This window comes from Lutra lutra, chromosome 1, assembly GCF_902655055.1.
Source record: "Lutra lutra chromosome 1, mLutLut1.2, whole genome shotgun sequence".
Taxonomy (NCBI): Eukaryota; Metazoa; Chordata; class Mammalia; order Carnivora; family Mustelidae; genus Lutra; species Lutra lutra.
The window spans coordinates 121,737,934-121,753,239 of record NC_062278.1 but is presented as its reverse complement, the minus strand read 5'-3'; the positions used below and the strand labels follow the sequence as shown (position 1 = coordinate 121,753,239).

Below are 15,306 nucleotides of genomic sequence, written 5' to 3'. Positions count from 1 at the left end.
ACTAGGTGGTAAGGTGCTTTGAAAGTTAAACTCTAAATCAGATGCCACTGCTAAATTTGGCAAATGAAGGAAAATAAGCCCAAGATTCTTATTTAATTTCTTTGCTCTATGAAATAGTTTATGCTTCATTAAAAACAGAACTGAACAATAATAACCTTTTAGCCATCCCTATCTTTGTAAGAACAGGGGAAAAAGGTTTCTTTTTATTTTCCTATTTTGCATTTAAATAGATTCTTTTTATCATTTATTATATATTAAGAACCAGATTTTTATATTTTCACTGAATTTTAGCCAGCATTAAAACAAAAAATCATTTAGTTTAGCTAAAAGCAAAACATGAAAAAGAAAAAAAACATAAAAACCCAAGTAGCTTACATGTAACATCTATCTTCTTAATGAGACAAAACTATGTTAGTTTCTAAACAAAGAGGTAAAATTTCATTATCTAGACATGAACTTTCTTTCCTCTTGGAGGAATTTTGTTGTTACATTCTGTTGAACCTGCCATTTGTAGCTTCTCAAAAAAAAAAAAGATGAAAATGTTTGAAACTACTCTGGAGATATTTTCTTTAGTTTTGTTTGTTTGTTTGTCTGTTCGTTTTCTTTAGCTCTTTGTGTCAGTCTAGTTCAAGTGTCTTCCAGAGAACCCAAATCATAAAATGATCTGGCTGGAAGGGAGTGTAGGCAGGCCAGCTTGTCTCGGGATTAGCCTGTGGCCAGCTCACTCATGCATTCATTTCTCTTGAGAAATATTTATTGTTTCGTGGAGCTGTTTGAATCAGCTGTCCCACGCCCTGGTGGGGCAGGGGTGAGGGGAGAGGAGCAGGCCGGGTATTGGAGAAGGAATGGCCCTATGTGAAGGATAGCATGTTACCTTCTCTGGAGTCTCACAGGCCCTGGTGGCTGCCTTTTGGGGGGTAACTGCCCTGGGGAGACCAGGCACAAGACATCCTACAGCCGTGTGCAGGAAGGAGAGGGGTGTCCCAAGAGCCTGGCTCAGCAGGCACTCAGTGAATATGTGCTGCATGGAGTCAATGAATTCTAGACCCTGGGCTTTGCTTCTCTGTGCCTGTTTCCCATTGATAAAATAGTCCTGATGGATGCAATGAAAGTGTTGAATAGACATGTTATGTAGAAGCTACGTACAAGCAGTGGAAAGAATGGCGGGAGGAACCATCATCCCTTGACCTGAAAGATTTCTAAGTCCTAAGGTGGGGAGTAGTAGAGTAGACAATTCCTGAGCTGGAGGCAAGGACGATGACAAATAGGTTACACATTAGAAGCCTGGGGGCACAACATCCTGACCTTGTGCCTTCCAAGACCTTAGGACTGACAGATGGAGACCCACAGGTGTAGAGCAGGCTTTCCTCTTCTACCTCTGCCCTACGGTCACCCCTAGACTTATTATAATGTATTTGCCTTGCTGTTACAGCCCTGCCCCTTGGAGAAAGGCTGCCAGGATGGTTCTGGTACCAACCTTATAAGGTCAAAAACTCCCCCTCCCAACCTGTGAGAGTAGCCCCAAAATGATTGGAAACAGCCTGTATCAGAGATCACCCCACTGTACATCACCACTCCTCCCAGCCCAGAAAGACCCACTAAGTATGCAGTCCCAAAACAACATAGGGGCCGGCTCCACCTCACAGAACCTTACCTGCTTTCCCCTAGAGAGGGTACAGTTGCTTTAATAAAAACAGTTTTCTGCTTTTACTTTGGACACTGATCTCTAATTCTTTATTGCATCAGTGCCAAGAGCACAGACACAATGCTTTTTGCACTGACATTCTGAACTCTAACACCCCAGACAAATATCAGGGCTGAGACTAACAAATTGCCTTTCTCTGGCTATCAAATAATGCCAGTTTCCTCACTGTCATTCTTTACCTCAAAAGTTAGAAATGTAAGTTGCAGCAATGAATATACATACCTTCTGATCCAGGAGACTCATTAAAACTATTTTATTCTGAATGAAAAAAATATATTTTGTAAGTTTCCAAATTGGGCTTGAATTTAAAGCAGGAGCTTACCTCCTTTCTGGGAACCATGTATCCCTTGCAAATGAGGAGGAACCCAAAAATGAGACTTGCCCACAGTCTCATAGGGAGTTAGTGGCAGAACCAAGCCTGGAGCCAGCCGAGACCTCATCCTGCTCGCTGCACACTTGCCCATGAGTGCACACACACGTGCACGTGTACGTACATGTATGTGCATTCTCTCCACAGCCAGAGGCACTGAATGCAGCAGAAATGACCATGACGCTTGCAGACAACCAGGCCTGTAAGGGTGCAAGCCCTATACCATGAGGCAGTAGACTCAGGCCCAGAGAAGACTCAAGACTGTCTCTTAAGCAATAGGCACCTTGGAGAGACTCTGGTTTCTGATATCACATGGGACTGTCTGGTCCCCAGAGTAGCTCTTTTTCTTTCTTCCCAGCTATAGAGATATGTCACCTCTTCGGAGCACTACCTCTAGCACAGCTGATCTTGCCAGAATCCCTGGCCACTGGAGAGCTGCTAGGAGGCTCCGAGTGGGAGGCAGAATCCAGCTGAATGGATTCCTCCAGTGCTCCCTCCTCTTGCCTGTTCTTTAGTTCCCTTCTCTTCCTTTCCACCCTAACTGGCCCCTGTCCAGCAATCCCTGCTCTGTAGTCCAGCGCCACCTGGCACCAGGCAGTCTCTTCGTTCTGGTGCTAGCAGGGAACTCCACTGCTGGTTTGCATGTCTAGGTATTTGTCGAACAGAAAGTATAGGGAAGGTCACTTCTCGGCCACTGGGATACCCAAGAAAGTATGTGGAGTGAGTGCTTTTCATCACAGATTCTGCGGAGTTCAGGCATTTCAGAGTTTCATTAACTTTATTGATTCTTTTGTCAATGGAGAAAAGAGATGAGAAATTATTTTAAAATGGGGTTGAGAGGCAGAATTTTAAAGACCAAAAATTACAGAATAAGATTCCTCTACACTCCTGGGACATTTGTCTTCTTTTTTCCTTTGTCCTTAATAATAATTGAGGGGAAAAAAAAAATCAAAGTCTCCGTGAGACTGACTGAGGCTGGCGGACCCAGGCTAGTGCACACAGCAGATGTTGGCCCAGCCTCTGCAGGAGCCCCCAGCCGGAAACGTCCTCTGGCAGCCGGAAATGTCCTCTGACACCCAGAAGTGAAGAGAGACACTTTCATCCTTTCTTTATTATCCAGATAGGCAGCTGGGAGTGATGTGGGGAATTCAAAAAAGAGAATCGCCTCCAGATCACACATGTTCGCCTTCAGAAGGTTTTGGGTTTATACCTACGTGTAAGTTGTCACAGCCTCAGTGTTTCTCTCCTGACCCCCAGACACAGAAGCCTCACTGCCCGCAGCACACCTCTGCTTGAAACTCTCGTAAGCCTGTCAAACTTGGCACATCTAACACAGAACTCACTATCTCCCGACTCCCATCCCAGCTTCTTACCCCCTTTTTAGGTAGCAATTGTGGTGGCAAATTTCCTACGAGGACCCAGGGTGCCGTGCCAGACTCCTGGCTGTTCCTTAGCTCTTCCTTGCCCTCCCTCCCCAAACAATTAGGGGTCTTCATCCCTTTCCTAGGAGCTCTCAAGCCTGCCCGCTTTGCAGACTCCCCTGTCACACCCCTGAGCCTGGCTTCCAGGTTTTCACTGCACCCCTCACCAGGATTACTGCAACAGCCTCTAACCCTTCTCCCTGTCCCTCCTGCCCACATCCCACACTGCGATCAAAGCTCACGTCACACTTCACTGCTTGGCTTAAAACCTTCCACACTGCTTGCTGTCCACAGAATATAGTCCATGTTTCCTAAAGCCTATCTCCAGGGCTGTCCATGGTCGGCTGTCCCAGCTACCTCTCCAGCCCTATCTTCTCACTTCAGACTTCAGAAGCACAGCTGGAATGCTTTCAGAGCCCTCCACACACTGGGCTGCCCTGAGTTCTGCTTCTTTGGTCTCCCCATTGCCTGGAGCTCACATCCCTCCCATCTCCACATGGCTAATACCTACCTGAGGGCTCAGCTCAGGTTGGCACCTCCTCTGGGAAGCCTTCTCTGTCCTTCCTTGTTCTCATTCCATTAAGGGTAGCAGCTAGCTTGGTAGAACATATGGGACTTTATCTAGATAGAGATTTTTTTCAAGTCATGTTTTTATTCAAGTCCTATGCCACATTGTACTAACACTATATCTGAGTCCTTGTTTGCTTTCCATGCTGGGCTTTGACCCACTGAAGCTCAAGGACCACATGTTAGTCACTTTTGCTTTTCCATTGCCTTGGACAGTGCCTGGCACATAGCAGGCATCCTGCAAATATTGGTTGACTATAACTGAAAAAGTAAAGTCACTTTACTATCCAAAGAGAAATAATAAATGAGTCTGGGCTCCTGCCTCCAGGAAGGCAAGTGCCATATTTGCCACTGCCTAGCCTGCACCTGTGCTCAGCTCCTCCCTCCATGCTATACCCTGCAGCTGAGCCCATCCCAAGTATGGAGCCTCAGTTCAAGTAGAGGAGTCCTTTTTTCCAAAGGCTTCACACCTTTCCTGGCTATATCACTTGAATATACCTGAATGATAAAGAGGATTTCTTGGCTCAGGTACTAGGAAGTCCAGAGACAAGGCAGAGATCAGGCAAAGCTCAGTCAGGGATCTACACCCTTTCTCTCTCATGGGCTTCCCCCTTAAGCTGCCTGCAGAATGACTGCAACAATTTGAGGCTCAGAATCACCATGACAGTATCAGAGGGAGAAAAGTTCTATCTAAGAAGTAGGGTCTGTTTTCCCAGATGCTTCTAGGCAGATGTCCCCCCATATTTTATTGTACTGAATCAGGTAGCATTCCTATTTCTGAGACAGTCCCATTGGCTGGGAAAGGTCCTACACTGATTGGTTTAGATCTGATGTCCCGAGGATGGATAACCCTTAGAGTGATCCCTCCCTTGGAATTGGGGTTCTGGTCACATCCCCTTAATGTGTGTGGGCTGCCTGGGAGAGAGGTAAAAGCCTAAACAAACAAACAAACAAAACCAGGGCACAGAGCTAAGGAGGAGGAAAATAGCTCAGTGCTCACCGTGCCAGCCAGAACTCAGCCTATCCTTAAAATCCTCCTCTTCTGGTTCCTGATGGATTATAGTAGAAACCCTGGAATTGGGAGACCACTGAGTTACAAGAAAAGGTGGCATAGTCTAAAGTCGATGCAACAATGTGTGTGATTGGGCAATGTGATATGGGACAGGGCATATTAGGATGCCCTGTTGCTTCCAATAAGGTTTCTCTCTTCTATTGCAGTAAGGAATGGATTCAGCCACCACGTGCCCCTCAGCCCCGTCCCCAAAGCAAGCCTGGGGCCCTTTTGAGGCTTTCTAAATGTTTTTACAAAAAGCAGTTGATAGGGACAGTAAAACAGCTGCTTCTGCCATCTCCCTGATTCTTACTCATTTTCTCTTTTTCCCTTAGGCTCTATATGGTAACACAGAGGCTGATTATGCATCCTTATGCTAAAAGTGAGGGCTTTCCTGGGAACTGGGCTGTGGGCCACCCCCACTCTGAGAATAATGACTGGTTCTCACTGGGCACCAGCAGGAGGACTCTTTTTTCCTTCCAGTAGCTCTGAGAGTTTCGCACTGTTGGGCCCATGGCCCTTCTGACTACTGCGTACCTTCTTGTCCCCTCTAGATGTTTGACTGGATAAGCCACAACAAGGAGTTATTCCTCCAGAGCCACACAGAGATCGGCGTGAGCTACCAGCATGCCCTAGACCTCCAGACGCAGCACAATCACTTCGCCATGAACTCCATGGTGAGTGGGGGGGGGCATGAACTCCATGGTGAGTGGGGGGCCATGAACTCCATGGTGAGTGGAGGGCATTCTCAGCACCACCTCTGGAGGCAGGACAGTGAGGGGAGGAATGGGAGTGGGGTGGGATAGAAACAGACTTGAGACCTGAGTAAGCGGGAGGGACTCTGAACATGCCAACTTTAGCACTCCATGGGGTTGTGTGCAGGACGTGTGGCCAGCCAGCCGTGCCTATAGCAGATTATGGCCCATTTCTGCCTCTGGACTCTGCTTTGCTTGGTGGAAGGAAGGTGCTGGGGTTGTAGAAGGCATTTGCTCAGCACAGATGATAAGGGAAAGTTGCGGGTTCCATTCTGCTAGTTTAACCACATCTTTTGGTCCCGGGCATATGTGAGTCACTGAGCGGGGATGGTGAGGGACCTCAGGCTCACTGGAAACATTTCACTGGAAATAGCTGAGTGAATTGGGGCTGTTTATACTGGAGAAGAGGAGCCTTAAGGGACATGCAGGTGATGTCTTTAGATATTGATAGGGCTGCCTTTAGAGAGAGAATGCTAGAATTACTCTGTGTTGGTCTAGGAGGCTGGACCATCCAGGGGAGTGCATTTGGAGGGGGAGGCAAGCACATGGCTCAGGGAGACGGGATGCACTGGGGGTTAGTGAAGTCCCAAGGCTGCAGAGTGTTCAAGCAGATGCTGAATTCACAGAGGAATATTTGCTAGCTGTGTGGCTGTAGGGAATTTCCTTCCCTGGCCTTCAGGTTCTTCATTCATTCATAAAATGGAAATAATAGCTACCTTGTAAGGTTGTTGTGAGGAGCCGATGAGTCGATTGTAAAGTCAGTTGGAGTTGTGCCTGGTACATTGCAGGTTGTCAGTTAATATTGGTATGATAATAATGATGGTGGTGATGGTAATGTAGGAGTCTAGTCCAGATAAAACCCGTGATCACTTGTAAGCCTAATACTCTGGGATACTGTTTTTTCCACGTGGTTGCCCCAAGACTTTTTTTCAAGATCTTGTCTGCCCTTTGAACCCACTGTATTCAAAATGCCTGTAGCCTAATTATGCCTCAACTTACCTCACTCTATCTTCTGCCCACTCTTCCTATTTGTGCTCCTTGTCCAAAAGAATAGCTCCACCATCCCCCATCCATCTGAACACAAAGACACCTTATTTCAGCCAGTGATGCTGAGAAGGGAGCAAGTTTTAGAAAAATGTAAACATGGAGGATCACGGAGGCCAAAAAGCAAGAGAATTTCATTTTCTACCAGGTTGTTTTAAATACGCTGTGTACCAGACTTCATCTACTGAAGAAGAAACAAATTGGCCTCAAGTTGTATGGTGTCTAGTTGGGGAAATAACCCAATCATGGTGCAGCTTGAGATGTGCAGTGATAGAGATATGCTGAGTTAACTGAGAACCCGAATACCTCACTCGTATAAAGCCGCAGGGATTTATTTCTTGGGCCTATCACATGCCCATCACTGGCTGGGAGGAGCTCTACTCATCACAGTCCCCTGGGACTCAGGCGGATGGAGAGGCTGCTGCCTCAGATGTTGCTGCCTGTCCCATGTGTGCTGGCTTTGAAGCTTCTGCTTAGAAGTGACACATCCCACCTCGTTAGCCACCACCAGGCATATGGCCACGTCGAACTTGCTGGGTGGGGATATGTGGTCCTACCACGTGCTAGGGAGGAAAATGTGAGGTATCTGCCAACAGCCATGATGACTAGCCCCAGGAACCATAGCCAGGTGGAGAGGTCGTGGAGACGATCATCATGAAATTAGCAGAGTAAGACAACTGTGGCCGCAGAATAACAGGTTGTGGGACCAGGCAGGGAAAACATCAACAGTGATCTTGTTATCAGTTTGTACCTACAACAGACTTGGGTCTTCATCTGCATGTAAGGACTCATTTCTGTCTAACCAGTCTCCTATAATTATGTCCCATCCCTTGCTCGATTTAGGCACAGAGGAGCAAAGCAATTGATCACAGGTGATTAAGAATGTGAACTCAAATCTAGTCAAGTTTGATTATCTGGGTACCTTGTGGGCTTCCCCTGGTGAGTTTGACAAGTTCTGTGTCAGAATCTTCATGTCACCCAACTGCTTGGCCCTGAGGCAGACAAACTCATTTTGATAAGAAGCGAAGAGAAACGTAATTAGGGAGGCAAGTCTGCCACCAAGCCCCTCAAAACAGGAAACTACAAAGCTAAGTAGAGCAGTTGAATGATCTGCTCCGCAGCCCCTCTCTGTTCATATGGATCACTGGGAGTTAATGGCACAACAGAAACCTTTCTCCCGACGTATTGACTTCTGAAGTCTCCATTTTCAGGACAAAAAACAAGGGAGGAAATTTACTGAAGGGAAATATCTTGTGGAGCTGGGAGAGAGAGAAGAGGAGATTTAATATACAACAGCCAATTAGCATGTTCAGCGCATCTCATGGTCTCCCACGGCCAACTGTGAAGTCAGGCCACTTGCAGAGGCCTCCTTGGACTGATTAGGCTGGCTCTCCTCTCTGGCTGGAGGGCAAGGCAAGGGACATCCCAGGGTTTTTTGATCAAATTGTCTGGGCACCAGTGCTTTATAAACATGCCTCCCTCCTGTGACTTTGTTAACCTGTAGGTTTACAGGTTTGTTAGTAAAAGCAACTCCCACAAAGAAGGATGTCAGCATCCCAAACAGGTGAAAGGAGGGAATTACAGACTCATTTTCTCTGGCCTGAGTGATGGATGTTGCTGCCAAGAAACAGATGAATGCAAGCAGCTACTGCAGGAACCCGGTGACTATAGAAGGATCCACTACTCAGGGGAAGTGGGATTGTGGATTGTTCTGTAAATTCACTGAGGCATTTCTCTTTCTGTTCTTGGAAATTATATACCCACCTATACATATACCCACAATCTGTCCATGTAAATGCACATGTAGTGTGCTTTGTTTCAGGTTATAGGTAAGTTCTTTCGGTATTCATTGCTGAAATAGGCTAGTGACTCCATATCTTTTGGGGAGGTCACAGACCCCTAGAAAGCTAAGGAAGCTTGTGGGTCCTCTCCCCAGATTAATGTGTATATGAGCATTTTTTTTTTTTTAGATAATTTCAGGGGATTGAAGAGTATCCTAAAGCCTTTCAGTCCACCTCCCCAGTTTAAGATCTTAAGAACTTCATGATTTCTTCATGCATTCATTCCCCAGATAATTAAGGATCAGCTGTTGTACTGGATAGTGGGCATATGGTGGCGAACAAAAGAGAGATGGTCTGCCCCATGGAGGGTCCAGTGGAGAGACAGATGTTTAATAAATCATCTCACAAATAAATATATAATTACAAACAAGTAAGTGTTATGTTGGAAGAGTAAGGTATGCTATAATAGGGTATAATAAAAGAAACTCAATTTAAATGAGGAGTCAGGTACATTTTTTAATAGACAGTCAACCCTGACACAAAGCTCATTTTTTTTATTGATAGTAATTAATGGTCTGTGATGGATCAAAGAACTCATAATTAAAGAATTTCTAGGTATATTGTTTTATAAATAAAATCAACCAACTTTTACTGTATCAGGCTTTTGTTTTCATGTGTCTAATTTTATATACTGGTTAAAGACCCAACTCCACTGCTGAGAAATAATTGCGTATCATTAAATCATGGAAGAAAAGCCAGAAATTTCCTAAGTTCTATCAATGGATTGGTACCGATAAAGGCCATCAATTATTAACATACCAAGAGTGGGGGAGTGTTACCCTACTGAGTAAGGTACATGAGCAACTCTGAAAGAAAAAGTTTAAAATTGGTTGATCTTTGGATTTTTTCCATAACAAGTTTTTTTTGTTTTGTTTTGCTTTTTGGTTTTTTTTGTTGTTGTTTGTTTGTTTGTTTTTACAATTCCCACTGGGAAATTCTAGTTTTTTGATCTTCAAAATAACAACAGCAGTGACAATGATAATAACAATAACAATAATGTCATCCTATCTACTAAACCTAGTAGGAAAATATTCTCAGGCTTCTTACAGTGCCTCAGAAAGCCAGGTTTCTTGAACTCTCTGAGGCCTCCCTCTTGCTTAATTCTGCCTGTCATTGTGGAATCCTTTCTCACAAATTCTCTTTCCTCTGAGTGTGGCCTTCTCTGATGAGAGTGTGGACAGATGGAAGTATGGTTGAGCTGTACTATGCAATCAAACAGTCATGTAGCCATCCATGTTCTATTTCTTCGTGAAAAAGACACTCACAGGAGTAAATCCAAACGTAATGCAGCTTATTTACAGTTTTAATTAGCTGGTTCTTTGGGAAAAAAATAAATTGCTAATGGCTTCTGTCTAGAGTTTTAAAATATGAAATGATGTTCATTTTCTATTATTATGACTGTGAGGATTCACATTAGTGATAACCGTGTGCAGCTGGGTGGTAGGAATCCTTTCTGCTATAGCATGTTTGATAGCTGCTTTAATCCTATTAATTTGTTCACCAGAGGCACATATTGCCATTTGTGTGTAAATTAGGCCAATTGGAGCAAAATCCGTGGTGTTCTTTCTCTTTGTTTTGAGGGAAAATTGCAAAATGGTAGCAACAAGGGAAAGTCAGATCTGGTACAAGAGAATTAAAGATGCTGAGGCAGGTCTCCTGACCCCAATTTGAGAAGCCTTGCTTTGGGGTCATCTGTGATCTTTGATGCTTGGCATCCCCAAACCATGATTCTGTAGCACTTCCCCAACCCCAAACAGGGAGCACTTTTTATAAAGATGATGTTTCTAGATTTCAGTGTAAACACACCACACACACACACACACACACACACACAATTGTGATGTTTAAATAGCCTGTATTTGATCCTGCCATAGCTGCAAAGCCCCTTAGTAGACATAGAACCTGTTTAAAGAAGTAAAAGATGAAGAAGAAGAAGGGAGGAGGAGGAGAAGGAGAAGGAAGAAAAAGAGATCTATCTTGTCTGGTGTGCATTTGTCTTTATAGTACAATTTTTTCAAAGAATCACATAGGGAGAGATGCCTGGGTGGCTCAGTTGGCTGAGCATCCAACTCTTGATTTTGGCTCAGGTCATGATCTCAGGGTCCTGTGATTGAGCCCTGCGTGGGGCTTTGTGCTCAGTGGGGAGTCTGCTTGAGGATTCTCTCTCTCTCTCTCTTTCTCCCACTCTCCCAACTCACACAAGCTCTCTCTCAAATAAATAAATTGATCTTAAATAATAAAGAATAATGTAGTGAGCTTGCTAAAAATGCATATTTCTTTTGGCTCACACCCTAGTCATAGGCAATCATAATCTCTGGAGAATGGGGCCCTAGGAACCTGCATTTTTAACAGGTTGCCTGCAGGTGATTTATATGCACATTGAAGTTAGAGAACTATTGTTCTATGGAATCTTTAAGTATGAAACACTCACTCCCCAAAAATAAAACATCAAAGTTCTGAAAGTCCACTTCCACTATGATAGCATGAGGAGCTCCACAGACCCACTCTCTAGGGGAACTGGTAAAAATAATTTAATTTAATTTAATTTAATTATTTTTGGTGATAATTATTTTACAACAACTGTTTAAAGTCTCTGGAAATGGTCCTAAGTGCGTTCAGCAAGTGAAGAAATGTTTATTCAAGAAAATCTACAAAAACTCAACAAGAACATTGAGTCTACAGTATTTGAACCAAGATGCCCTCTCTCCCTCTCCCTTCCCAGTTCAGTAAGATGAAATTGCCTTCCAAATTGGCAAAACCAAGAACACAGGGCCCCCAGCTCCCAGTTGAAGGACTGTCATCACAGGACATTTCTTATCCTGTCCCAAATAACCTATTGCTGAAGCTAAGTTCTGGGTGAGTGTGGCCAAGCAGGGGGATCTCCTTCTTCTGCCTAGCTCCTACTCATGGAACAGAGGTTCTCCCATAGGTACAACACTGCTGAGCATCCTAGGCCCCAATCTCCCTTGCCCCAGCTTGTAAGGCAGAGGTTCCATGCTGGGAGAGGCAAACTGAGGCCTGAGGCTACTCATGCTGAAAATTCACTGAATTTTCAGCTGCTAAGGTGGTGTGTGGGGGGGAGAGTGTCACTCAGGAAGTACACCATTGTCCCATACTCTACCCCCAGAATCATGGCTCAGAGATTTTGCCTGGGGGGTGGAAGCAAACTAAAACAGAGAGCTCCAAGTCTTTTCCTAAGGGAACTGACCTCATTTGCAACAGAGAGTAGAGAAGTTTAAGCCAACAGCAGTGTCAAACATACCCTTAAGGAGATTCTGGTGAAAACAATTGGGAGAAGATTGGTAGAGTCATTGGAGATACAGGATAAATAGTAGGCAGGCTAATGTGGTAGAGAGAACTGAGGATAGAGACCTTCTGGGGACAGAACAAATCTCAAACACAGACCTCATAGACTCTCCCTTCAAAGGAGACTAAAGTTGGTTGGATAGGTCTATGGAGCATTTAAAAAATAATAGAATAATCACCTGGCCATTAGTAGAATTTAATAGCTACAAGTGGTCAAAGAAAGAGAAAATTAAAGAGAGCACTACCAAGACCATTCTCATCCCAGGGTGACCATGGGAATACCCAAAGCAATACCACCTGGGGAACATCAGAGGTCACCCACTGTGGGAGCTGAGGTGGAAATAGTCTTAACTAAAATAGTCCAGCCAATCACAAAATAAATAAGCAAATAATATTAACAAGCCCCAGAAATGGGGGATGAGGACCCAGAGTGTTATAATATACTATCTAAAATGTTCAGTTTCAAAAAAAAAAAAAAAAAAGAAGAAGAAGAAAAAGAAGACATGCAAAGGAATAGAAAAAAATAGGACCAGGAAAAAAAGAAGAAGAAAAAAAAACAGATAAAAAGCGTTTTATCTGGAAAGACCACTGGAAAGACCAAGGAACAGAAATTGCCTGTGAGAGTGACCAGATGTCAGATTTAGCAAAAATTTCCAAGTAGCCATTATAAGTGTTTTTTTAATGACACTGATAAATTATTGAACACTACATTTGAAACTAATGATGTACTATAAGTTGGCTAATTGATCTTAAATTTAAAAAAATGAAACTAAAGGAAACAATTATTGAAGAAGTAAAAGAAAGTTTGATGATAATGTCTCCTTAAACAGAGAGTATCAGTAAAGAGTAATTATAAAAATGAACCAAAAGGAAATTCTGGAGTTGAAAAATACAATTGCTGAATAGAAAAATTCACTAGAAAGCTCAATAGTAGATTTGAACTGGCAGAAGAAAGAATTAGCAACCTTGAAGATAGATCAATATAAATTATACAATCTGAAGAATAGAGAGAAAAAGAATGAAAAAAAACAGGACCTCAGAAAAATATGGTATAACAGTAAGTATACCAACATATGCATAATGGGAGTACTAGAAGGAGAGGAGAGAATAGAATAGAAAAAGTATCAGAAGAAATAATGGCTGAAATCTTCCCAAATTCATTAAAAAAACATTACAGAGGTAGGAAGCATAGGAAGCTCTAAGGAGGATAACTGCAAAGAGACCTACAAATAGACACATCATACTAAAAATAGTGAAAGCAGGGGCACCTGGGTGGCTCAGTTGGTTAAGCATTCAATCTTGATTTCAGCTCAGGTCATGGTCTCAGTGTCCTGAGATCAAGCCCCATGTGGGAGTGGAGCTTAAAAATTATCTCTCTCCCTCTCTCTCTCTCTCCCCCTCTTCCCTTGCCCCTCCCCCCTCTAAAAAATACTGAAAGCGAAGACAAAGAGAAAATCTTAAAAGTAGCATAAGAAAACTGACTTGTCACAAGGGAATTCCAATACGTTTAAAGCTGATTTCTTATCAGGAACAATGGAGGTCAGAAGTAAGATAATATATTCAAAGTGCTCAAAGGAAAACACTGTCAACCAAGAATCCTATATCCAGCAAAGCTAGCCTTCACAATGAAGGTGAAATAAAGATATCCTCAGCTAAACAAATACTGAGAAAAGTTGTTTCCAGTAGACACACTTTATGAGAAATTACAAAAGAAGACTCTAAACAGTAATTTGAATCCACACAAAAAGAGAGAGTACCAGTAAAGGTAATTATGTAACTATAAAAGACAACATGAATGCATATTTCTTCTTTTTCTCTTAGTTGATTTAAAAATTAATTGTACAGGGGCGCCTGGGTGGCTCAGTGGGTTAGGCCACTGCCTTCGGCTCGGGTCATGATCTCAGGGTCCTGGGATCGAGTCCCGCATCGGGCTCTCTGCTCAGCAGGGAGCCTGCTTCCCTCTCTCTCTCTCTGCCTGCCTTTCTGTCTACTTGTGATCTCTCTCTGTCAAATAAATAAATAAAATCTTTAAAAAAAAAATTAATTGTACAAAATGTGTATAATGTGCTATTGGGCCTATAACATACAGAAATATATGTGCCAGTAAAGCACAAGTGTTGAGTTGGAACAAAGCTGTATTGAAATATGGATATTACTTCCCATGGTAATTTGAATCCAGAAGAGCTAATGAAAAGACCCAGAAATGATAAATGAGGAGGTTAATATGACAAAAGCTGTAAATATACACTTGTTCTTTTTTTCTCATTTCTACTTCTTTAAAAGACATGTATAAAATAAATACTATAACAATCTAACTTTAAGTTTGTAGCATTTATAGGCATAATATATATAATAATAATATCACAAAAAGGGAGAAAGGGAATAAAGCAATATAGGAATAACATTTTTACTCACTGGAATTAATTACATCTGAAGCTGATTCTGACAAGGGAAGTGTGTATAGTAAGCTCTAGAGCAGTGGTTAAGGAAATAACTCAGAAAATATAGTGAAAAAATGTTTTAAAAAAAAGATGTTAAAAGATGTAAAAAAAATGTTAAAATGCTACATTATGAAATATTCACCTAATGGAAAAGAAAGCAGTAGAGGAAGAATAAAGGTATAAAAATTGCGATGTAGATTAAAAGTAATATGGCAGACATAAATCCAACTATATCAATAATGACATTAAATATGAAAGGGTTAAACACTCTACTCAAAAGTAGAGACTGTCAGCCTGAATTTTTAAAAAAAGAAACAACAATATCAAACTATAGATCATCTATAGGAGACACACTTCAGATTCAAAGATTATAATACATTGGAAGTAAAAGGTTGGAAAAAGATGTATTATGCAAACAGCAACCACAAGAAAGCCAGAGTGGCTGCATTAACAACAGACTTTTAAGTAGACTGTAAAACAAAACCAAAAAATGTTACTAGAGATACAGTGGGATATTTTATATATAAAGTTATCTAGTACCTAACAAGAGAGCACCAAAATACTTGAAATGAAACTGAGAGAAAGTAAGGGAGAATACAATCCTACAATAATAGAGACTTTGACACTCTCACTTTCAATAATGGACAGAAGATCAGTGAGAAAATAGGAAAACTGAAGCAAGGAAATAGAGGCTATAAACCAAACTGACCTAAGAGACATCCTAGAATACTTCATCCAACAACAGGAGACCATACATGTTTCCCAAGAGCACATGAAAATTGTCCAGAATAGATCATGTGTGAGG

The 15,306-nt window shown here is 42.5% G+C and overlaps 1 protein-coding gene across 25 annotated transcripts in view; it reads left to right on the top strand.

Moving 5' to 3' along the window:
* KALRN (kalirin RhoGEF kinase) overlaps positions 1-15,306 on the top strand; it is a 675,882-nt gene that overhangs the window by 257,502 nt on the left and 403,074 nt on the right. For all 25 annotated transcript variants that reach the window (XM_047734954.1, XM_047734936.1, XM_047734961.1 and 22 more), the window contains exon 6: positions 5,669-5,791. In XM_047734954.1, coding sequence (XP_047590910.1) covers positions 5,669-5,791 — 123 coding nt within the window. The remainder of the gene's footprint in view (positions 1-5,668; positions 5,792-15,306) is intronic.